The sequence below is a fragment of the Acinonyx jubatus genome, chromosome E1 (assembly GCF_027475565.1).
Source record: "Acinonyx jubatus isolate Ajub_Pintada_27869175 chromosome E1, VMU_Ajub_asm_v1.0, whole genome shotgun sequence".
Classification (NCBI taxonomy): Eukaryota; Metazoa; Chordata; class Mammalia; order Carnivora; family Felidae; genus Acinonyx; species Acinonyx jubatus.
Genome location: NC_069397.1, coordinates 41,331,113 through 41,353,514, shown reverse-complemented (window position 1 = coordinate 41,353,514; position 22,402 = coordinate 41,331,113). Strand labels below are relative to the sequence as shown.

General features: G+C 58.7%; 1 protein-coding gene across 4 annotated transcripts in view; it reads left to right on the top strand.

The window, feature by feature from the left end:
* The first annotated feature begins 592 nt into the window (after positions 1–592).
* The window catches only part of HDAC5 (histone deacetylase 5), a 39,328-nt gene continuing 17,518 nt past the window's right edge, over positions 593–22,402 (top strand). Inside the window, exons 1-4 of one of the 4 annotated variants that reach the window (XM_027049011.2) lie at positions 593–764; positions 6,093–6,303; positions 12,522–12,679; positions 13,908–13,979. In XM_027049011.2, coding sequence (XP_026904812.2) covers positions 13,913–13,979 — 67 coding nt within the window. In that variant the 5' untranslated portion in view covers positions 593–764; positions 6,093–6,303; positions 12,522–12,679; positions 13,908–13,912. Of the gene's footprint in view, positions 765–6,092; positions 6,304–12,521; positions 12,680–13,904; positions 13,980–22,402 lie in introns of all 4 variants that reach the window. The other 3 variants (XM_027049010.2, XM_027049008.2, XM_027049012.2) reach the window with 3 other exon arrangements.

Below are 22,402 nucleotides of genomic sequence, written 5' to 3'. Positions count from 1 at the left end.
GCAGGGCATCAAAGTCGGGAACCGGAAGTCTTCCTTTTGAAGGCCTTGAACTGTTACAGCCATACTCTGCCCTTTCTCAGTTTCTCCTTTCCCTGGCAAGGATACAGTGTGGGCGGTGGGATCTGGAGGATTCGGGACCTGTGCCAGCCCTCCGCCTCCAGCCTAGCCCCCTAGGTGGGGTCTCGGCGGCTCTCCCAGTCCCTAGGAACCCATCTCCAGTTGCCCTCCCCCACCGCGGGAGGACGGGTCAGGGAGAAGCTTAGGCAGGCAACGATTGCACCATCCACGGTTTGAAAAGGAAGTCGAGGGAGCGCAGGGAGGAAAGTCGAGCGTCCCAAAGGCCGGGGCCCAGGAGTCAGACCGGGTCCCCTGCAGCGCTCCTTCCACCACTTCTCGCAGGGCTCGGATCCCTTGCCTTCCACCCCCTCCCCAGCCCAACCCTTTGCTGGGTGTCGGCCCTTTAAGAACCTATCCCGGTGGCGCTGCTGGCCCCGCCCGGCGGGGAGGGCCGAGAGGGAGGGGAGGAGTTGGTGGTGGCTGAAGCTAGGGTGTTGGAGGGGGGGGGGGGGTCTGGGTCTATTTTTAGCTCTGGGTCGGGTCACGTGACGGGAGTGACGTCTCCGAATGTTGTTGTTGGTGGCGGCGGCGAGCGGAGCCGGAGGAGCCGCCGCAAAGATGGAGGAGCCGTCGAGGAGGCGCTGCCGCTGCTGCCGCCGCCGCTGCTGCCGCCGCCGCCCGCGAAGCCGGAGCTCGAGCCGCAGGGGGTGAGCCCGCCGAACCACCCCGGATCCCATCTTCCCCGGGTGCCCGCGACGCGAGGCGGCGCCCCCTCCTCCTGCCGTCGCTGCCCGCGGGCTCCCCGCGCGCGCGCCGAGCTCCGCGCCCCCCTTCCTTCCTCCCGGCTCCCGGTGCCCGGCGGCGCCCCCCGGGAGCATCGCCAGCCCGGGAGCCGGGCCTCGGGGTTATTGCGCGCGCCCCTCCCCGCCACTCCCGTGCAGGGGCGCGTTCCCTGCAGGTGAGGGAGGGGCCCGCCTCCCCGCGACCCGCACCCCCTAATGGCCCGGAGACCAGCCGGGGCTTCCTGATTTGCCCCTTCCCAGGCGGCGCATGTTGCGTTGCAGAGCGATTTGAGCCCTGCACCCGGATTCTATGCAGACCCCTCTACGCTGGACACTCCTTTCTTGGTACTCTGAGGTGAGGGGCGCTGCCCACCCCGCAGCGCTTCCACCCAGACCTAAGAACGCATCCTTGATTTTGTGTCCTTGACTTACGTGCGTGAGGAGGGGGTCTGTGGGCCCACCTTACTTCTCTCTCCCATTATTCTCACCCCCTCCCCCGTGAGGCGTTATTGCGTTTGTTCCCACCCTCTCCACCGTCTGACACCCTGGGGCCAGAGAGAGATGAAAGCTGCCCTCCTTCCTGTCTGGGGTGGATGCCCCCGTTTTTAATCCTGGATCTGTATCTCATAGAGGCAGGGTCTGCTCTTGCCTTTTAACTTGAGGGAGGCTGCCTCCCTACCCCACCCTTCTCTGGGGCCCTGGGGAAGATGAGAACTGGCTGGGTGATAAGGAATTGATTTGGGAGTCTGGTTGTTGGGGGGAGAAGAGGGGAAGGTGGGGGTGCCTCCTTTGGGGGAAGAGGTGACCATCTGATACCTCCACTGTTGGCCTTCTGAGATGAGGTGTGTCCCCAAAGAGGAAGGGGTAGTAGTAGCTGCAGTTACTTTTGGGGGGGGGGTGCTCAAGAGACCCACCACCCTGACAGTGATCACTGTGCTTGTGGGGCCTGGAATTAGTTTTGGCAATTTGGGGTGATGATGGTGATGGTTGGGTTCACCTGAGAAGGGAGGATGATGCCAGATCTGAGGAACAAAAGGAGGCAGGGGATGGGAGATCCAGGAGGCTTGGCCAGAGGGACTCCTGGCCAGACTGCCCTGCAGGACTGGAGCTGGAGACTGGGTCTTGCCCTGGGCCTCTTCAGGTTCCGAGGACTTAGACAGAAAGGATCCTCAGTCCGAGTTCAGGTGCGAGGGCCCCGGAGTCTGTGCTGGCTGTTGAGATGCTGGGCTGGGCTGGGCTGGGCTGGGCTGGGGCTGGTGGGTGAGCCATGCTGGGGGCTGCCTGCTTCTTCCTTCCAGTCTTCTCTCCTTCCTAAAACACAAAGCTTGGGACATCTTGGTTTGCCCCCTGCCCCTTTTGAATCCTCTCTTTGCTCTGTCTCCCCTTGGACTTAAATGTGGACTCTGTCTTGATAAGGCAGGCGGAGGTCTTTCTGAGTTAGAGGGGTGGGCCCCCAGTATCCCCACTCTGTCCTGTATATGCATGTCAGGGGCCAGAGAGACAGAGACCAGGTGTAAGTTACTTGGGGGGCAAGGCTGGAGGACATGTTAACTCTGTGCCAGCCTTCCCTTCCTCCCCAGTATATCCTCCCCAGTAGCTGGACCTAGTAATGGAGGTGGGGGGCAGCGGTATCACATGCCCCACCCACTCCAAGTAGCAGCAGAGACAAAGGTTTGCTTTCCTTTCCCTAGGGGTGGCATCTTAGCTATGTGTTTAGAAATGGGGCCTGGGGATGGGGGGTGGTGTGGTTTGTGTTTCTGCCCAAGGGGGAGGGGGATCAGCTATAGGAGCTGGGGGGAGTGCAGTCGGTGCCGAAATACCAGCTGCTCTTTAATAATTAATTCTTCCTACTCACATCCCTTTGAGGAGGGATGTCTGGAACACGGCATCAGGCTCAGCCAGCCTGCTAGAGGACGCACTCCTGTTGGGGGGGGTGGGGGAGAGACTGCGAGGGGGGGCGGTTCTTGGCATTTTTGGAGCACTGTCGCTTGCTCATGAATGAAAACCTGATGCAGCCCATGAGGGGGCCTATTGTAGTCGACTTTGGCTAATTAAACTTTCTCTGCCTTTCTTCTCCCCTACCCCACCTCACCCCAGCCCCCGCCTCAGCCCTTTCTTGAATGAGGACCCTGTCTGGTAGTGCTGGGGAGGGGGGTATCGGTCTGCCTGAGGTTTTAGGGCAAACAGACCCGGTCTTCTGCCCTCTGCCTCCACCTCCTCCCTCCCTCCCCTCTCATTCCCCCCCCCCCTTTTTTTTTTCTAGAAATAGCAGCCTCCTCCATCTGGCTTGTGCAGATGCCTGGAGCTGCGTCTGAGCAGACAAACAGAAATGGGCCGATTGCAAAAATGAATTTGTCAGCCTGGTGCCTTTTTTCCTTTCCTGTTCTCTCCCCCTTCCCTTAGTTTGGGGCCTACAGATCCAAGTCAGCCACCCCTCCTGGCTCTGATAATCCTGGGTTTCTGGTGGCCCAGCTTGGGGGAGGCACAAGGTGGAGGGAGCTCTTGGAGGCTGGGGAAAGTGATCTGCCAGGGCCACAGTCAGCAGGGGTCAAGATCATAGGTCTTTTGTGCCCGTGGGATGGGATGTCTGGGCTTGCAGCTTTCTGATGAGGTCTTTGCAACTGATCTCAGATTCTGGGTAATCTCAGGTTCACAGGGTTTGGTTCAGACAGCTCCACCCAACTGTCTGTGACCTGGGGAGGGGACCCCAGGCTGCAGTGCTCAGGACCTGGGAGAAGGCTGCCTGTTGGTGCTGGAGTCCAGGTTCCAGAGAGGCTGTTGAAGGGACACCTGACTCCCCAGGAATTCTGAGGGAGTTGTTTGAGGGACAGATCCCTGCAGGGCAGCCCTGTGAACTTGTGGCCTTGGGGTCATTACATTGTTCCCTGCCTCCCTTATTTGTCTGCCCTTCTCCTCCCACCCTCTGCCAGAGTTTTTATTACTCATGAATGGGGTGGGGGAGTCTTTGCCCTACCTCCCCTGGTTTAGCCATGAGCTTGTGGGGTGAGGCGGGGCCGGTTTCCCTCATTCCACGCCCTGCCATCCTGGCTGGAGGTGGGAGGTGGGTTTGGATCCTGGAGTGGGACAGAGGTCTCACTACAAGAGAGAGTTGATGGGTTGGAGACTGGGCTCTGGGGGTCTGCCTGCTGATGATGTCACAGAAGCCAGGCTGCTCACTGGTCAGGCATCAAAGTGTTCTGTTACCCAGAAGTGACACCTCTCTCGGTCCCTCACTGCCCACCGAGACCCTCGTATAACTATAGCCAACAGTGGAGTTTTTGCAGCAGAGGAAGGACCAAAGAGCCAGGTTTTAACCATTCCCCTGTCCTTTTTCCCTTTCATGCCCCACCCCAGACAAGAATCTTTGCCTGTCCGGATCAGGCAGTGAACTCTGCTTTGTTTCCCAGGGAGGCCCCTGTTCACTCAGGAGGAGGCTTGACAGAGGGATGGGGGCGGGGGCGGGGCGGGGGAGGGGGGGGACTCAAAGTTGATCTTAACTTAGGTTTTGTACCGTTGAGGTCCTGCCCCTTCTGAGTGTGCCCTGCTATGGAGGTGCCGAGATGGGCTGGGCCACTCGGGCTGCTGGGAATCGTGGGAATTTCTGAACGTGTGTTCCCCAGCCCACGGGAAAGGGTGTGAACAGGACTGGGCGCCAGCCCTGGGGTGGGCACGGGCTGAGCTGCCTGCCCACGCGGGCCCGGCCAGGGCACCAACAGCCCCACCTGCTACATTCCTGAGCTTGGCCTGAGCCCTGTGCAGCCTCTTTTGTCCTTGCCCCACATCTGTGCCTGCTGAGAACAATTCAGCCCCTTTACTCTGCCTCATCCTAACTCCCCATCTGAGTGCACCTTTCTCCAGCTATAGAGTGCAAACCTTGTGGATGATAGCAGGGGACAGCAGGCTTAGGAAGACTTGAGGTCTTCTGTGTGTGTGTGTGTGTGTGTGTGTGTGTGTGTGTGTGTCTGTGTTTCCTGTGTCCGGGCCATGCCTGACTCCCTGGCTACTGGCTCCAAATGGACCCCTCTCCTGGAATCCTTGATGACAGTGCAGGGCTTACTGAGAATTAATCCTGCCAGGAGGTGGGGCTGTCCAGGGGGGAGAGCTGGTTGCTTGTCCCTGGCTGGGGGAACCAGGTGAGGGCTTAAACATATACCTCCTTTCAGCCTCACTGGATCACTCAGCTACCTAGTTTTCACTGGGTATTGGAAGACCTGCCTTCATTTGGATCAGATGAATGAGATCATGTCTGGGGTGGATCATGGGCTGTTTAGGGATGGGCCCAGGTGGGTGCCTGTGTAGCGTCTGAGGCTTGAAGAGTACCTGTGGGGCTGGAAGGGGGGTGGCGAGTTGCTGAAGGAGTGAGGCCAGGTTGGAAAACTCACGGTCCTGTAATACTGGGCTATCCTCCATTATTGTGTTGGTCTGGGCATACCTGTTATTGAGGTCTTTGGTGCCTTGGTACAAACTGGAAAGAAGGTGTCCCTTATTCTGGGTGGTCTCAGCCTGGCTGACTCATTGCTTGGCAGGCAGAGAACAGGTTGGTCTTCAGACCTCCTTGCACAGGGCACAACCTGTACAACACACGCAAAGCCCTGGGTTTGGGCCCTGGACCCTAGTCTGGGGAGTGCTAGATGTGGGGTACGTGTGTCTGCTTTTCCAAATCCCTGGAAACAGCACGGGTTATGGGTAGAAGAGGCGGCTACCCTCTTTCCTGGACCTGTTGTTGAATGGGGGAGACCAAGACAGAAACCCTTCACAATTCCAGAGTCGGGTGACACGAGGATCAGAGAGGAGGGAGAAAGTGACTGCGTTCCGATCCCAGCTCCGGCTTCTGGGGCTGGGGTACCAGTTTCTCCCGTAACTTTTGCCAGAGACTCCAGATCAGCCTGCCTCGCCCCACCGCCGTAGACGGTTCAAAGCCTCCCTGCACTTTTTTCCTTTCGTGTACACCCAGTCCCACATCAGGCCCCCCGAGCGAACGAGTCTGTAAGGTCTCCCCACCTGGTAGTGGGCACTGTCACCTGAAAAGGAGTTTGGGTGTGGCTTCTGTAGCCATTTCCCTTTCCTCGAGTGCTGGCAGCCTCACCAGTTAGAGAAGAAGCGAGGGTCTGGCTGTTTTTGCTGATTTCCTCTGGGCCCCTGGGGCAGATGTCCCTCCTTCTCTTCCCCAGGTGTAAACTCACAAGCCCTGAGGTCTCCTTCAACTCTCATTCCTGAGTTGGGGGCCTCTAACCCTGCTCCGTCTCTCCCTAGGGATGCCGTTCTGAGTGCCTGACTGCCTCACCCCGAAGGATGGCCTCTGATGGGCATTAGAGGCACAGCGGCCCCGGGCTCCTGTCCCGTCCGTCTGTCTGTTTTCGTCTGTCTCTCTTGACATCACCGCAGCTCCACCCCCTCCCGTCCCAGCCCCCAACGCCAGCTTCCTGTGGGCCCAGAGCCGGCATGAACTCTCCCACCGAGTCGGGTAAGAGCTGGGAGGCCAGAGAAGGGCACCCTGGGGTGGTTTTGGCTAAATGAGCTTGTGTGAGTTTCCAGCCAAGGCCAGCTGACCTTTGGGGTCTGAGCTGTAAAGGAACAAGGGGGGTCAGGAATGGAGAAGCCTTTGGAGAAAAAGACCGAGGCAAACCTGAAGTTATTGACCATGGGGTAGAGCTGGAAATTGATGAGCTGACAGTACAGCCTGGCCCTGGGAGGACATGGGTCCAACTCTGTCCCCATGCTTACCTTCTCAACTAGGGAGCCTCCAGTCCCCCTTCTGCCCTGCCGTTTGCCAAGACAGGCAGGCCTGAGAAGGGGACATGTATCCCTGAATGTCTCTGGGCCATCTGAGGATGATACTGGAAGATTTCCTACAGCAGCCGAATGCAGCTTCCTTTTTTGTGGTGGTGTTTCTCCTCCTGGTGGAGAGTTTCTCTGTGTTCCATGTTTTTTTCTTAGTGGAGGTTCGCAGGGCCTTTGGCCTTAGCCTTTGCTGGGATGTGTGGTACCGGGATGGAGGGGCGCAGTGATGCGTTGGTAGAGGAGTCTTGGCTTTCTCCTTTGAGTCTGGGTACCCCCTCTCTTCTTGGGCCCTGGACATGGTGGGTTCCTAATTTGGGGTCTTTGGCCCTGCAATTTCCTAGTCCCCTTTGCTCTTAGGAGGCTGCCTGGTACTGCCAGAAATAGTCTATGGGTGAGTCTCCAGGCAGATTTATGGATGGGTGGGTCTGGGTGTATGCCCATGAGGATGTGTCCAAGTGGCCCGAGCTGGACCCTCAGGAGTTTCACAGGAGGGTCATGGGTCAGTGTGGTCAGAGTAATAACTACCTTCTTTCCCTGGCTGTCTCCTTCGGCACAGTCTTAGAGGGTCAGAGTCCATCATGTTCCATTTTACCGCCCCCCCCCACCCCAGCCCAGCCTGTCCCCCACATCTTTTTCCATAGGGGTAGAGGGATATTTCCCCATCTTGTAGAGGCAAGACAACTAGGGCCTAGAGATGAAAACCCATTTGCAGGATGGAAGCAGCATCAGGATCCAAGGCTTCTCCCATCTCATTGCTGATCATTGATTTGCTGGACCTGATGCTTTCTTAAAAAAAAATTTTTTTTTATTATGTTTATTTTGTTTATTTGTTTCTGAGAGAGAGAGAGAGCGTGAGCGCACACAAGCGGGGAAGAGGCAGAGAGAGAGAGGGAGACACAGAGTCCAAAGGAGGCTCTAGGCTCTGAGCTGTCAGCACAGAGCCCGATGAGGGGCTTGAACCCATGAATCGTGAGATCATGACCTGAGCCAAGGTTGGGTGCTCAACCTACTGAGCCGCCCAGGCACCCCTAAAAAGATGGTTTTTTTAATGTTTATTTTTGAGAGAGAGACATAGTACAAGTGGGGGAGGGGCAGAGAGAGAGGGAGACAGAATCAGAAGCAGGCTCCAGGCTCTGAGCTGTCTGCACAGACCCTGATGCGGGACTCGAAATCACAAACTGTGAGATCATGACCTGAGCCGAAGTCGGATGCTTAACCAGCTGAGCCACCCAGGCGCCCTGGACCTTGGCTTTCTGTTGTGGGGACCCAGTGCTGGTGCTCTGTGGCAGAGGTCCTGACCAGGGTTCTGGGGGTTCTGTAGACTCAGGGAAGCTGGCAGCTGGGGGGATTGTTTGGCTTTGCGCCGTTTGTTTTAGTCAAGGTTGTGCCCCTTCCCCTTTCCAACATGACATACTCAGGGCATGGGCCGCTGGCAGAGTAGGGCCCCGGCTGGTGAGGGCTGTACTCCTAAGACTCCCCACATCAGCTTTGCCTGCTGAGCCCCCTCCTGCAGGGTTTTTGTTTCCCCTTTGGAGCCTCTAGTCTCTGTCTTTGCCTTCATTCAACCTGTGGGGGCTGTGGCGGGAGTTAGACGTGGAGAGGTCTGGGTGACTCCGGTGCTGGGGGAGGCTCTGACTTCCTGCTTCCTCCTCTGAGGCGGGGCTGACCAAGGGAAGGGAGAGGCCTGGTGGGTTCTCCACAGTCCCCGGCCCACCTCAGCTGGGCCCTGCTGTGGCATGGTCGCTTGTGCCCTGGTCGCTTGTGCCCAGCAGCGGGGCCCAGCTGCTCCTTTCCTCTGAGCTACTGTGCTGACCTATCTAGGCGCCACCTGCAGTCACACCGAGCCTGGGTCAAACCCTTGGTCAAGGGAACAGAAACTGCCCGGAGGCATCTGGCTGTGGCTTGGGAAGGACATTTCCCGGCTTTGGGATTTTATTCCCTTACGGCGAAAGGCTAAAAAACATCACCCTTGGCTAGATGCGGTCACTAGGTTGCCTTGCCAGATGCTGGTGGCCCAGGTTTCCCTGGAAGCTGGTTCTGCCAGGGCTGGTAGGAGTGTGGTGGTAGATGGAGGTGTCCACCAGCGAAGGAGGCAGGCAGCCTGGGAGTGGCTGCTGAGCCTGGCCAGGAGGGGCCTCTGGGGCCTGGAGAGCTGGCCTCACCTCCTGGCTGGTTTTCCAGATCCCCCCAGCAGGGGGAGATGCTGTCTTCTCATGTTTGGGAAGGAGTTAGAGGAGGAGGGGGCCAAGAGGCTGGGAACCACATTTCAGGACTGTGGAGAGGCCTCAGAGCTGGGGATCGTCGCCCGGAGGCTCTTCCCGTCCAGTTTTCCTGGGGCTCCAGGGCTGCCTCTCCTTGCGGAGGAAGAGCTGCTCTGGGCCGGGGGTGGGGGGTGGGGGGATGGCTCGCCTCCACACAGCTCTTCCTTTTTGAGGGGCCCCCGCGTCTCCTGTTCCCAGGGCTCAGAGTGGTATCTGGGCTGGGGCTCCTGGTGCCTGTGCCTGGCACGGGCCTGGAAAGCACGTGCCTTTGGCTCCGCAGAAGTAAAATGAAACTGTAGCTGGGCGGGTGGGTGTCCACTTGGCCTGTGGACACTCTGAAGGGAGCCCCAGAAAGAGCGTGGGGCCCTGGGGCTGGGGACAGAGGTAGGAATGATGAGAACGGGTAGTGCCCGGGACCTGGGTGCCCTGGCCCCTGAGCACTCCTCTCCTTCTCCTGAATCCCTGAAGACTCCCTCCTCTCTCCTTAGGGCACAGAACAGCACTGTTCCTTGGTTCCCTCCACTCTCTCAGGGTGGGAGCTTTCCTATTTGACCAGTGCTTGCTGAGTATCCCCAGCGTGCCCAACCCTGAGTTCAGCCTGCGGAGGGGACACAGAAGGAAAATAGAAGATGGTCCATCCCTGCCCTCCTAACAAACGAGTTAGTGGGAGAGAGTCTCCTGGGTGAGGGGCGGCAGGCAGAGGGAGCAGTTTGCTTCTGGGGCTCACCCCTCCTCCCCCGGGGGTAGGAGCTGATTGACTTACCTCTGGGCTGGGCTGAACGCCAGCATTTGACCTGATTTGCCTCTTTTGTCGTCTTGGGAGTACAGGCAGAGGCCATTGATGGGGCCGCCTGCTTCCCTGAAGAGGCCACTCCCTGGTGTCTGGCTTCTCTTCGGGCCAAAGGGGGCTCAAGGAGCGAGGCTTTCTTTATTTTTCTGGAACTGGTCGTTTCTGCTCCCCTCAGTGGGGTTGAAGGACTGACAGAACCTGCCGCCTGTCTGGGCTCAGACAGGCCAGGTTGGAGGAGATGCCCTGGCACCTGGGACCTGGGACCGAGGCCTGCTCTGGTCCCTGCCCCGTCCTCTGTGCTGTTGCCCAGAAGGGAGGGCAAGAGTGAGGCCCGCCGTGGGAGCCAGTCTGGATGGTGGCAGGGCCCCAGGAGGAGGCGGCCAGGTTCCTTATCCCCAGCGTGGGAGGGGAGACAAGCTTCATGACAACACCTGCCTGGCCAGCACCTCCCAACACACTCCACACTTTCTCTCCTTCCCTTTCCCAGGAAGGAGGGAGGGAAGGCAGCTGCCCCCTCCGGGTGACCAGAGAAACTGGGGCATGGGTGTGGGGTGGAGCCAGGAACCTTGGCATCCTGCCTCCCAGCCTCGGGCTCAGGCTCTGCCTCTGACGCCCCCCCCCCTTAAGGGGAGGCAGGCACCCAGCCCCGAGAAGGAGAAAGTGGGTCAGTACGGGTGTGGGCCTGGGGTCTGGGAAGTGGACTCTCTACTTAGATGCCCCCTGGCACACCTGTGCTTACTGTAGATTGGGATCTGCTCCGCCCTCCTCTTCCCTGCTTCATCAGTGGAAAGGGATTGAAGGCTCAGATGGGACGGCAGGGTCAACCCTGAGGGGATGTGAAAGCTGCCAAAGTAGGTGTTCACGTTTTTCCGGGACTTGGTTTCGAATGGGAGGCTTCAGCCAGCACCTAGCGTGGAACCTGGCACACGCAGCTCTGTCTGATGCCATGGGCTGACGGGCTCCAGCATGATAGGGGCTCAAAGGGCAGGAGAAAGCTGGAGGGCAGGCCGGCCTGATGTCCCCAGGGCCGCAGGGCACCTGGTACCCTCCCTCGATCCAGGGTGCTCCTGAGCCAGCCCTCGGGTTTTCACTGTGCACGAATAAGATTTGCTTTCTTCTCTTAGGTCAGGGCACTACCCCAACCTTTTGTGCCCAGGAAATGGGAGCCTGGAGGAACTCAAGGAGCCAGCAATGGCCTCTTCCCCTCCTCTAGATTTGGAAAGTTAGGAGGCCTGAGGCCGGCCTCTGAGGGAGGGAATGAGATCGTTGTGGTCTGGAGGGGATGGTGCCAGCTGCCAATGGCGTTCACGCACCCTAGGCTTGGTGGGTGCTCTGTGAGGTTTGTGGGATGACACATGGGGGGGCTCGATGCCTGGAGACAGAGAAATGAACCACGAGGAGAGGGGCTGTAGAGTGGGAAACGTTGAGGGTTGGACATGAGGAAGACCTTATTGCATCACCTGAATCTCAGAAGGAGAAAAGACACTTGTTCTCACCCCAGGCCTCGTCTCCAGCTCCCCTGGAGGATTCTGGGAAGTGCGTTGAGGATTGTCTGGTTGTCTGACGCTTTCCTTCCCACTTCGTGCTGTTACAGGAAGTCCTAACAGTGCTGGGAACTGCCCCGAGCCCCAGGCTGTGGCCACCTCTGGTTGCCCAGCCTCCTGGGTGCTCGTATCTTTCCTATGCAAGGAGTTCTCTTTCCTTAGGTTTCTGGCTGCTCCAAGTTCTGGGGGCTCTGCTTTTGAGGACCTCCTCTCCTCCAGAACAGGGCTCCCCGACCATATTCTCCTGTGCCTGGGGCAGGCAGAGAGAGCCAGGACAGGGCTAGCCAGCCCTTCTGGTTGCTCCCAGCGTGGGTGGGTGGAGTCCTGAGCTGGGAGGGGCTCCTGCCCCTGGCTCTCTGGGCTGCCTTGAGTCTGCTGCCCATCCCCTCACTGAGGGGACTTTGGGTCTTTGCTTCCCTTCCTCTTTAGAGAGTCTGGTTGGCCAGGATGAGGTTGGGGCAGGAGGTGGTGAATGAGGTCCCCAGACCCACCCTGAGATGTCTGCCAACGCCAAACCCCTGCGGGGAGCACTGTCGCATCACCATTTTTTCAGAGTCTGCCTTGGCAGAGAAGCTGAAGCTCCAGATCTTTGTTCGGGTCCTGTTTCCCGCCCTCCACCCCAGTGTCCGTCTTATTGTGTGAGATCAGCTCGTCGAGTGCCTGGGAAAGCCCATTTCTGCCACCTCCCTGTCTATATGGTCCCCCACCTGAGGGCAGGAGGCCCCTCTGCTGTCATCCCTGCTTGGCAGAAGCTGGCTAGAATACCGGGCTGCAGGAGCCACGGCTACCATGTCCTTGGTTGGCCAGCTCCTTCAGGGCTCCTGACCGGAGGGTGAGGTCATCCAGTCCAGGGAGAGGACAGGTGTCCCTGGCTCCCTGCCTGGAGTTGGGGGCAAGGGGGGGCCAGGAGGGGGCTCCAAAATAGCAACCGTGACATCAGGAAGGGGGAGGGGGACCGAGACCCAGGAATAACCAGGCTATTAAAAGGCTCCAGTGAGGTCAGGGGGCCAAGTGGGATCTCTGTACCAGTGGGAGGTATAACCCGAGGAGAAGGGAGGAGCCAGCAGTGAGCAGGGTAGGCGGGTGTCACAGGTCCTCGTGTGCACTAGCCCTAGGTCCCAGTAAGGCCCCAGGAGCATGGGCTGCCGTGCCAGGCCTGGAGCCGGTCGGGAAGGGCTGGGTCCTGGCAGCCTCTGGAGTCTTCTTAGAGGGGCTCTGTCCTCACGTGTCTTCCTCCCTGGGTACTGGGGGTCATCGTACCTGTGAATGGAAACCCTGGGGCAGCTTCATGTGTTCCTTTGTGTAGGAGGCAGTGGGCTGTGGTGGTTAGCACTCAGACTGGAGCCTCAGACATCCCGGCCTTACCATTTAAGCAGCTGTATGACCTAGAGTGAGTGACTTCATCTCTGCCTCAGTTTCCCCATCTGCACCTATCTCGTGAGGTCATCGTGCAGAGTAAACGAGGTGATGTATGTGCTGCCGTTAGCATTGCACCTGGTACATAGCCAGGGAGGAGCTCCGTGTGCCCAGAGTGGGCAGGTGCCCCCGCCCCCCGCCCCGCCTCCCCCCCCCCCCCCCCCCCCGCCCCGCTCCCTTCCATGGATGCGGCAAGGCCTATCGAGGAACTCTCCCTGCCCCCTAGAAGAAAGTGGAGCAGCCCATGGAGGTGACACCCCTAGTGGGTAGGAGGGAGCTGCCATTTAGCTGCTGCTCAGGGGTCTCCCTGCTGGTTGAGGGGGTGGGGAGGCACCTTCCAGCTCCGAGGGAGGGCGGAAGTTAAATCAACTCCCATCTGGCTGTTAGAAGGACTCCAGGGAAGATGTGAGGTTAGGCCAGGTGGCCCTGTCTGCCACCCTCTCCCAGACCCTTCTGGTTTCTTTACCTGCTCTGATGGCGAGAGGGAACATAGAGACGGAATCTGGCTTTTTGGTCTCCAGCCCCTCGCCTGCCAAGAATAGTGCCAGAGCGGCTCCTGAACACATGGGTCCTCTGGCCTGTGCCCTTCTCCAGCTCAGCCTCTGGCCACCCGGTTCTGTGGCCTTGGCCCTGAGTGCAGGCCCTCCCCGTTCCCATCCCCCTGCCTGGCGCTTCCTCCTGGGGTGGAACGCGCCTCCCCCCCCCCCCCCCCATGGGGCCTCCGCCAGGCCTGGGCTCCTGGCAGCCGGCCGGCGGCTCCCTGAGCATGCTCCACCTATTTATAGACAGGGCCCTCCCCCAACTGCTATTTCAGTCTCCTGCCAGCTGCCGGCGGCTCATTCGGGAAGGAGGAGCAGGGAGCCAGGCCCAGAGCTGTCACCCAGGGCTGGGAGGGAACACAGAGAGCCCGCCTGCCTGCTGAGCTCCCCTTCCTGTCCCCTGAGCGCCCAGCCATACCCCGGCTCCTGGGAGCTGGGGAAAGGCCAGTGGTCCCATGCCCCTCTAGAGGAGAACCGGGCCTGTAGCTCCAGAGCCTCCTGGCTCCTCCTGCCGCCAGGATTGCCCGGGCCGGATGAGGCACCTCCCCACAGCACGGGTCCCAGCAGCAGTGGCCTAGGGGAGCCCCTGAGCAGTGAGGGCCCCGCCCGACCACCTTCCCTCTGGCCGCCTCCCGCCTCTGGCGGCCCCCTCCCTGGCATGCTGCTGGTGCCCAAGGCTCAGGGGCTCGTGGAGATGCTGCAGACCATCTATGAGACGGAATCCTGTTTCTCAGCAGATGGGATGTCAGGCCGGGAACCATCCTTGGAAATCCTGCCTCGGACCCCTCTACACGGCATCCCTGTGGCAGGTAAGTGCTTTGCTGTCCCCGCCTGCCCTCTGCCATTGGGCATCCTTGTCCCTGGGGCTGAGCACCTGGCTCCAAGCATCGCCCAGACGGGGTCCTGCTTAGATGTTTTTGGAGGGCTTTGTTGAGAATGTGTGGTCAGGGGAGCCGTGCTCACTGAAGTCGGCTCCCCTGCCCTCCCTGGCCCAAACCTGCCTTCCCGCCGTGCCCTCCAGCTGCACTCTGCTGCATTCTGGAGTCTCTTTGGCCTCCGGCAGGGTGGCAGGGTCGGTGTAAGCTGCTGGGGGCTGTGGAGTACTGGAGGATCCTGGCCTAGTTGGCACTGTGGTCAGAGGGGAGGAAGTGGGTCAGTGACCTGCCTCCCAGCGGCCTGCTCCCCAGGTCTGGACAGGGGCATGAGCCATAGCTGAGTGTTCACAAGAGTAAAGGCCCCCCCAGCTCCTGTGACTGAGTTCTTGGGGGCGGTGACTTCTGCAAGTCCCCAGTCAGGAGTTCCCCAGATGCGAGGCAGTTGTGGTAGGGTTGAGTAGAGGCTGGCAGCTTTGGGGTGTCGGGGGTCTTGACTTCCTTAGCTCCCCATCTCTCCTTCCGTCTGGCCTTGATTTCATCCCATCTCATGACGGCGAAGGCGTGTCACTCTGATTCTTATGGGCTTGAGGACCCCCTAGGACTGCCACTTTATCAGCAGGGACATTTTTGGCTCTTGCCGGGGGGTGGGGTCCCCCAGAGCTGGGCCACTCCCTCCCTCCCTCTCAGGAACCTGTTGGCAGCATGAGGCCTTTCTGGCACAGCCTTCCCACCAGGCCGGCACCACAAGATGCTTCTTCTAGGGAGGGGCCTGCTGGCCCCATGCCCGCTTGGCCCCTCCTGGCAGTGCCTTGGTGCTTGGGTGTGGGTGTCTGTGTGCATAGGTATCAGGAGTCTTTGCCTTTGGATAGGTGGGTGTGGGTCCCAGGCTTTGAATTGGAAGGTGGGAGCTGTGTGCCTCCGTGGGTACCTGTGATTTGGCTCTATGCTGTCCAAGGATGAGGTTGCAGCTGAACTAGGATACGTGAGAGGATGAATGTTTTGGGAAGCTTTGGAAAATCTTTGGGATAAGGCCTGTCATCTGCCTGGGCAGTGATGCCCGCAGTGTTTCCTAGGGAAGGGGCATAACCCTGGGAACCAGCCCTGCAGGGTGCCCACGCAGGCCCCTGGGTTGGGGGCATGACCCTGGGGGCTGGCCGTGCAGAGGACCTACACTGGGAGGGAGTATGAACAGAGGAGCGCTCTAACCCTGGTCTGGTTGAGCCGGCGGCTCTAACTGAAGACCCGGCCTGAAGCCCCTGGGAGTCGAGCTGGTCTCTTGGAGAGCAGAGGACTGACTGTGTAGAGCATTGCTTGCAGGCAGATGCCATATCGGTCCACCCATCCTGCCCTTCTCCCGCTGTCCCTTGCTTCCCAGCAGCAGCTGGCGGTTGGCCTGAAGTTTCCTCCTCAGCATGTTCTCTTACCTTCTTTCAAGTTAGACCTCAGAATCCTTGCGGGCTGGAACCCTGCTACTCTTATCCCTTCCCTGAGCCTCCTGTCCTTGCATAGACCCCCCCACCCCCTGCCAGCATCTCTCTCTAGATCCCTGTGCCCCTGCCACACGCGCACTGCCTAGCCTTCTGATCGGTGGTGTGGTCCATGCTGGCAGGAGGGAGGTGTGAGTCACCTCAGCGGCTCGGGGAGAGGGCTAAGAATGTTCCCCCTGCGCAGCTCTGATGCTGTGTCTGTGACGCGGCTGGGGACAGATATAGGCCTGGAGCTCGGCTGCCTTGTTTTTTTTTTTTTGGACTCTGGAATGTAAATAGATGTTTCAAATAGAAACGCTTTAACCTTTGGGTTAAAAAAAATCCACCCCGGATAAACACGGCCATGAGGGCCCAGGCAGCCTGGTGTTCCCCCACCCCCACCCCCTCCCGCCTCCTCTCCCCATCTCTTGATCAGTCTCCAGACAGGATGCAAAAGCCTGTGGCTAAAAAAGCAGGTGTCCAGGGACGCTTCTTGGGCAGTGTGTGTCGCCAGGCCTCCCCAGCCCGACAGATTGGGGAAGAGGACTTTCCGGGGTAGCTGTCTACCCTGGACTCTGCCTACTACAGTGGGCAAATCTTGGGAACCCTATTTTAGGGCTATCCTTCGCTCCGTGGGCTGTCTTGTTCCCCGTCACTTAGCACAGTGCCTGGCACATGGGTGAATGAATGTTGCTTGAAGGGCTGGTGTCCAGAGCTGATGTCAGGATTCCTGGGTTCTATTCTGGGGCTTGGCCCTCTGGGTGAGTAGACAGATACGGTGAGTTGCCCCCATGGGAGAGCCAGAGCCTTGGCAGGGGGTGCTCCCGGGGGATGCAGGGCACTCTTTGCTGTTGCTGCTTGATGAGGGGCACAGATTGCAGCTGCCAATGGTGCCATCAGAGGTCTTCCTTGATGGGCGCGGTCTCTGCCTGGCCCCTCTACAACAGCCCAGCTCACAGTGGGCACTCCCCTCACTCAGGCCTGGTTGCAGCTTGGGGAGCCTCGGAGCTTGCACCCCTGTGTGGGATTCCCAAAGATGCGGTTCTGGGGGATCCCCCGTTACCCTTCTGTGGGCTCTGGATTCCCCTGTGGCCTGGACTGGACAGAGCTGATGCTTGGGCATCGTGCCGGATTTTCTGAGCAGGCATGGAAGAGGAATCTCCTTTACCCAGTGAGGGAGGGTGTGAATCCTGCCTGTGCCAGGAAGGGATGCTCTGAATGCTGGGAAGTGCCATGGGGTTGGGGTTTGGTATTGGGGTTTCCCCTGGATATTCTTATTCACGTTCTTCAGGCCATTCCCAGCTTGGCTGGGTGTGTGGGTGTGTAGGTGTAGGGGTGCGGGGAAGGTAGGAGGGGCGAGGCTCAGGTGGGAAGGGAACTAATATTATAATGCACTAAGTGACAAGAGTATCAGGTGCTTTCCTTACCTCGTCTCTTTTAGGAAGATAGCATTAGCCATGTTGTACGATTGAGAAAGATCAGAGAGGTTAAGGAACTCGCCCAAGGTCACAGAGTAAGTGACAGCTGGGATTCAGATTCAGGTCTCTGTGAAGGGCTGCGGCCAACCCACACAAGCGTTCCTTTGTGCACCTTTTTTAGAGGGGGCCCTTCTTCCAGGTGGATACATCTTCATGCCAGGGCACGTGGCTTAGCAATTGGAGCGTGGGCTAGATTTCAGCCCCAACTTGCCCCTTTAAGTTGGTTGCTCTTTGTATACACAGCGTGTATACACAACCTGCCTTTGTGCCTCTCCAGTTTGTGCTCCTGGAGAGTAAGAGACCAGTCTGGCTTTGGGGGGACTTCTGAGGTTTCTGAGAGGAGACTTTGTTCTCTACGAGTAGTGGGGAGCCACTTGGGCAGCTCTCCCCCTCCCTGCAGGGATTTCAGGAGAGAAGCGGGCTCAGGAACAAAGTTGAACACTCCATAGCATTCAGACAGCCTCCCCTCCCCCGCCCCCCCCCCCCCAGCCCCTCCGACTTCATCACCTCTTCTTGTTTTTGAGACCCTCAGCTGTCCCTTCCCTGCTGCACAGCTGCCAGACAGGAAATCAGATTAACTGTGTCCACACACACAGCTGTAACAGCTGTCAGGTTCGCAGCAGAAATGAGTGCAGCCGGACCGGGGACACGGTGAGAAAAAGTAGTTCTCCAACTTTCAGTCGTATCCAAAATACCAAGGGAATATATTAAAATGCAGAGCTCCAAGGCTTCGCCCCTGCCCTCCGCCACTGAAGGGTTTGGATTCTGTAGGGCAACCCGGGAACCAGGATTTGGGACGCATGTCAAATGGTTCTGATGTGTGTAGACCCGGCCTACGCTTGGAATAAGGGCTGTGTGGACAGGAATCATGTGGACGGGGTCGTGGGGCCCGGCAGCCTGCCTGTGGATGTCACCAGCCTCCCTGGAAGGCCTCAGTGGGCTCTGGGACTCCTCGGAGAAGGGTTGACCGCACCGGAGGAAGGCTGTGGCCCCGGTCAGAGTCAAACACAGCCCCCGGCCGCCTGGCGGTCTGTGGAGGGGGGATGTCTTGAGACGCTGGGCAGCAGGTGTGTGAACCCCAGCTGGGGTGGAGGATTATGGCAAGTGGCCAGGTGGGCAGGGCACCCCGCTGGATGCTCAGGGCTGCGTTGTACTTGCGGTGGGGGGGGGGGGGGGGGGGTGGAGGCAGAGCCCCTGCCCTGGGGCCCCTGCTGTCCACCCCAGGTGTGGAGTGAGCAGTCCCAGCGACAGCTGCAGGCTTTGCGATTAATGCGCCTTTTAACTGCTTCTCGCTTGGTGCCCCAGTGTTTCCTGGAAATGGTGGGGCTGGGAGAAGTGAGTCTGTTTCTCTTCCAGATAGCCGTCTGAGATGAGCGAGTAACTCTCTCTTCACCAGTGAGAGATGCTCGTGCCTTGCACCAGGACTCTCTGCACCCCCTAGGCTTAAGGTCCATCAGAGGCCCGGTCTGCCTCAAGATTTCTGGGGGTTCCAACCACTCAGCCCCGTTCTCACTGGTGCTCCTGGACTCTGGTGTTCTGGAGGCCAACGGGGTGCCCCGTCTAGATCCCTGCATCCTTAATGCAAAGTTTGGCTCCTCGCCCCATCTCTCATTAAGTGCAGGAACAGCCCTCAAGGTTTCTCCTGTTTGTTTGTTTGTTTGTTTGTTTGTTTTTTCTTCTTTTTTAGTGGGAGGCAGATGGAGAGCCAGAAGACCTGAGCTAAGCCTTAGCTCCCCTGCCTCCCTTCCAGATGATGTTGGACAGATCTCTTTGATCTGTGGCCTCACTGTCCTCTGTCACTTTGGGAAGTTGAGTTGCTGATCTGCGAGCCCTTCCTGCACTGATATTCTGAGAGTCTCTGAAGTCAATTGCACGTTGCTTCTGCCTTTCCAGAAGAGGGGCCCAGGAAGATGTGGGATGGTACTGGGGAGACAGTTGGAGCCTGCAGTGGAGTGAGGTTAGATACCAGAGAGGGCTTTCTGACTGCTTGGAGTCGGGACCCCCAGAGCAGGGATCAAAACCTTTGCTCCTCTGTGCTAAGCAATGCTTTTGAGGGACCAGAGGGATGCCACGGCCGTGGGCTGAGCCGCAGAGGACAGAGCGGCCCTTCTTGGAGGTAGCAAAGCAGCAGAAACAGCCTGGATGTGCTGTGGTTGGGAGGAGGCCGTTCCCAGGATTCCTTCTCTGGCGCTGGGATCTCTCGCCGCTGGCCGGTCCAGTTCACGTTGTGCCCCACAGGCAGGGCTTTGATCGGGACAGGACCACAGAGTGACCTTGCAGCAGGCTGAAATGAGAGAGCTGAGGCCTTGCTCTGGCGGAGGTCTGAGCTTGGCGTAGCGCTAAGTATTTTGTATCATGCACTTTAGAAACATTCTGAGAAGTGGTCCCGAAATCTTCACCTAGACTGCCAGAGGGGTCGAGGATAGAAACAGATACCAGGAGCCATTAGTAACAGCCTTGACTGGCATCTCCTGAGATCTTCCCTGGCACAGCGCCAAGCTCCCCGGCGTGTCCTCCCCTGAGCCTAAGCGCTCTGGGAGGAAGGTACTAGTCTTACTCCCATTTCACAGATGCCCGCACGGAGCACCAAGAAGGTGCTCGGTGCCTTGCCCTGGGAAGTGGCGGAGCCTGACTTGAACCCTGGCATTCTCTTGCTCCAGAGCCCTGGCTCTTAACCATTATGTGATGTGTCTGCTTGCGTTACATGAGGAGCTGTGACGATTGCTAGGTGAGAGTCTTCCCCAGCTCGCACATGTGGAAATACCGTCTGAATTGTGGTAGAACCTGTTGAGCCTAAATTGGCCTCGCTAGTCACGTAAGAGCACAGAAATAGATCATGGGAAACCGTCCTCGGTGGGGAGGAGTCATCGGCATCACGGGGAGGAGTGTGAAAGGCTGTTCCCTGCCTCCTTCCCAAAGGCCGAGGAAAGGACAAACCCCCTTTCCCATTCTCCGGAGGGACAGAACGAGGTCATTAGCCATTTAAGGAAGCTGCTGACTGCCCCGCGTGGAGAGGGAGCTCCTGAGGGTACGGGGTGCTGGTGGAAGGTGCCGCCCGCACGTTGCTCTCCAGTGGGGCCAGTTATCCAGGCTGGCTGGTGTGGAGGGCCCGGGATGCCCTGCATTGGAGCCAGGCTGTTTAGGCTAGTGTTCAGAGGGTGTGATTCCCTGCTACTTAGCCGGTGGAATCTTCTACACAGCGGCCTAAGAGGTTTGTGCAAAAGAGGGGGCCGAAACAAATGATCTCAAAGGCCTTTTTCCCCCCTTCCCCTCTTTTGATAGGGTAGCTCCTTAGATCCAGGGTGTATCTGCAGAGGCCTCATTTTTTTTTTTTTTTTTTTTTTTGGTCCTGTTTGTCCCAAACAGCTCAGTGCGCCCCTCTCTCACACTCTGTGTACCCTGGGTCCCTTCCTTCTCCCCTAGCCTTCTGTGGCTGGTGGCTCCTGGGAGCAGGGTCTTTTCAGAGCCCAGCGTTAAGCTTTTTAGGTCTGTTGGACGGGTCCATTCGCTGTGCTGGCCCCTTCCATCTACATCTTCTCCAGGGGGAATGAAAGGTGCCATCTATCCGCTGCCAGGGTTTGGGTGACAGGTATTCTGGAGTTGGTGATTTCTCCATTTGAGGGCTTGGAGCTGGGGCATGGCTTGCAGTATGCTCAGAGCAGGAGGACAGCTTGGCCGTGCCCTGGAGCAACCAGATTTGTTTTTCGTTTTGAACCCTTGTTCCCAAAGTACTGCGAAAACCTGCTCCTCCTGTCCCAGAGCTCCTGCCCCCTCGGGGACAGTGTCCCTCTTTGTCTGGATGCTCCTTTTGGTCTAAGGCTGTGCTGGTGGCCGTCCCAGAAGTTGTCCCGTCAGCACCTGTACTATCTCCCCCTGAGGAGCCAGGCTATCTCTGCTTGCGCCGCCCGAACCATCTGCCGTGGGAGGCCCAGATGGATGGGAGAGAAGTATCATCGTTAAGATTTCGCCACTGCCCAGGTGTGCCTGTGATCTAGGCAGGGTGGCCCCTTCTGAGCCAGCGCCTGGTATGCGTGGGGCCACTCTGATGGCTAGAAATACGCAGCCCTGCCCACTCACCTACCTGGGCTGGGGCTTCTCCACGGAGGCAGTGTGAGTCAGTCTTGCAGAAGGCCGAGGACAGGATGGTATTGCCACTTTTTCCTAAGGCCACCACTCCCAGGCAGAGGGGGCAGAGTCCTTCAGGAGTAGAGTATGGAGCAGGGTAGACCTGGACCCTTCTAGCTTCCCTCTGTAGGAGAGATTACTGTGTGGGCTGTCTGGCTTCCACTCTGTTCTCTACAGCTCTCTGTCAGAAGGAGGCATGGGGGCTGGGGGAAGGACCCAGGGCCTTGCCCTCCCAATTGATCCCTCTCCTGGCCTTTCAGGGGGCTCTTTGCTAGCCAGAGTTCCCAGCCTTTCCTCTTAGGGAAAACTCCACCCCACCCCCTCTCTTCCCTTTCCAACGTCCTCCCACTTTCTTGGTCCACCAGGAGGCGGTCGAGAGCCTTCTATCTTGACACACCCACTTCTCCTGCCAGGTGCTTGGTTCTAATGGCAGCCACTGCCACCTGCTCTGCTCATGCCAAGCTGGCAGAGGGCACAAATCCTCTAGGGGGTGCAAGGCCAGCCGGGCTCTAGGTTTTGTGCCCAGCAGACTTCACCCAGGAGGTTCTGTGCCTCCCCCACATCCTTTCCCTGACTCCAGCTGCCCAGCCGTCACCCCTTCCATCATAGATGGAACCAGGTTATGACCCGGCAGAGCCCTGGGGTGCTGCATTTTGTCAAGGCCCTCCCAGGGCCTGCAGGTTAACATTCTCTAGTTGGCTGTGCTTCCTGCTTGCATGGGAACAAGGCTGTTCCCGGAGCCCGTTGGCCGTCCTGCCACCTGCATACCAATGGGGCTGTGGCTCCCACTGCATTGGGGCCTAGCATCTCTGCTGTGGTGGCGGCTGCGTGGGAGCCCTGGTGGGAGATTCCCCTTGCCTGAGCCCGTGCCCTCTCTGCAGGGCTCCTGCAAGGGAAGCCAGCACTGCTGGCTGTAGTTCCATCCCTAGCAGGGTTATCTGCTGGGAGCCAGGAGTGCTTGGACCCCTGCCCTTCCCTGGGCGGGCAGGCTGGCAGGCATCCGGCTCCTGCAGCCCCAGCAGCCCCAGCACCGCCGGGAGCAGCAGGTTGAAGCCTGTCCTCCTCTTGGCTGAGTGGTCAGAGTGCCACGGGCCAAGCCAGCCTCACTGAGGAATAGATAACTCTCAGCCGGCTTGGGGCTTTGTTGAGCACTTCTAGCACTGGGGAGACCTGAGGCTGGCTGCTGATTCCTTGCTGTCACCCTGCTTTGCACCCTGGGTGGGGTCGGCCACCTCCAGAAAAGCCCTTTGCAGGGCCTTTCCGAGGGCGCTTCCTCCCGGTGCTGGGG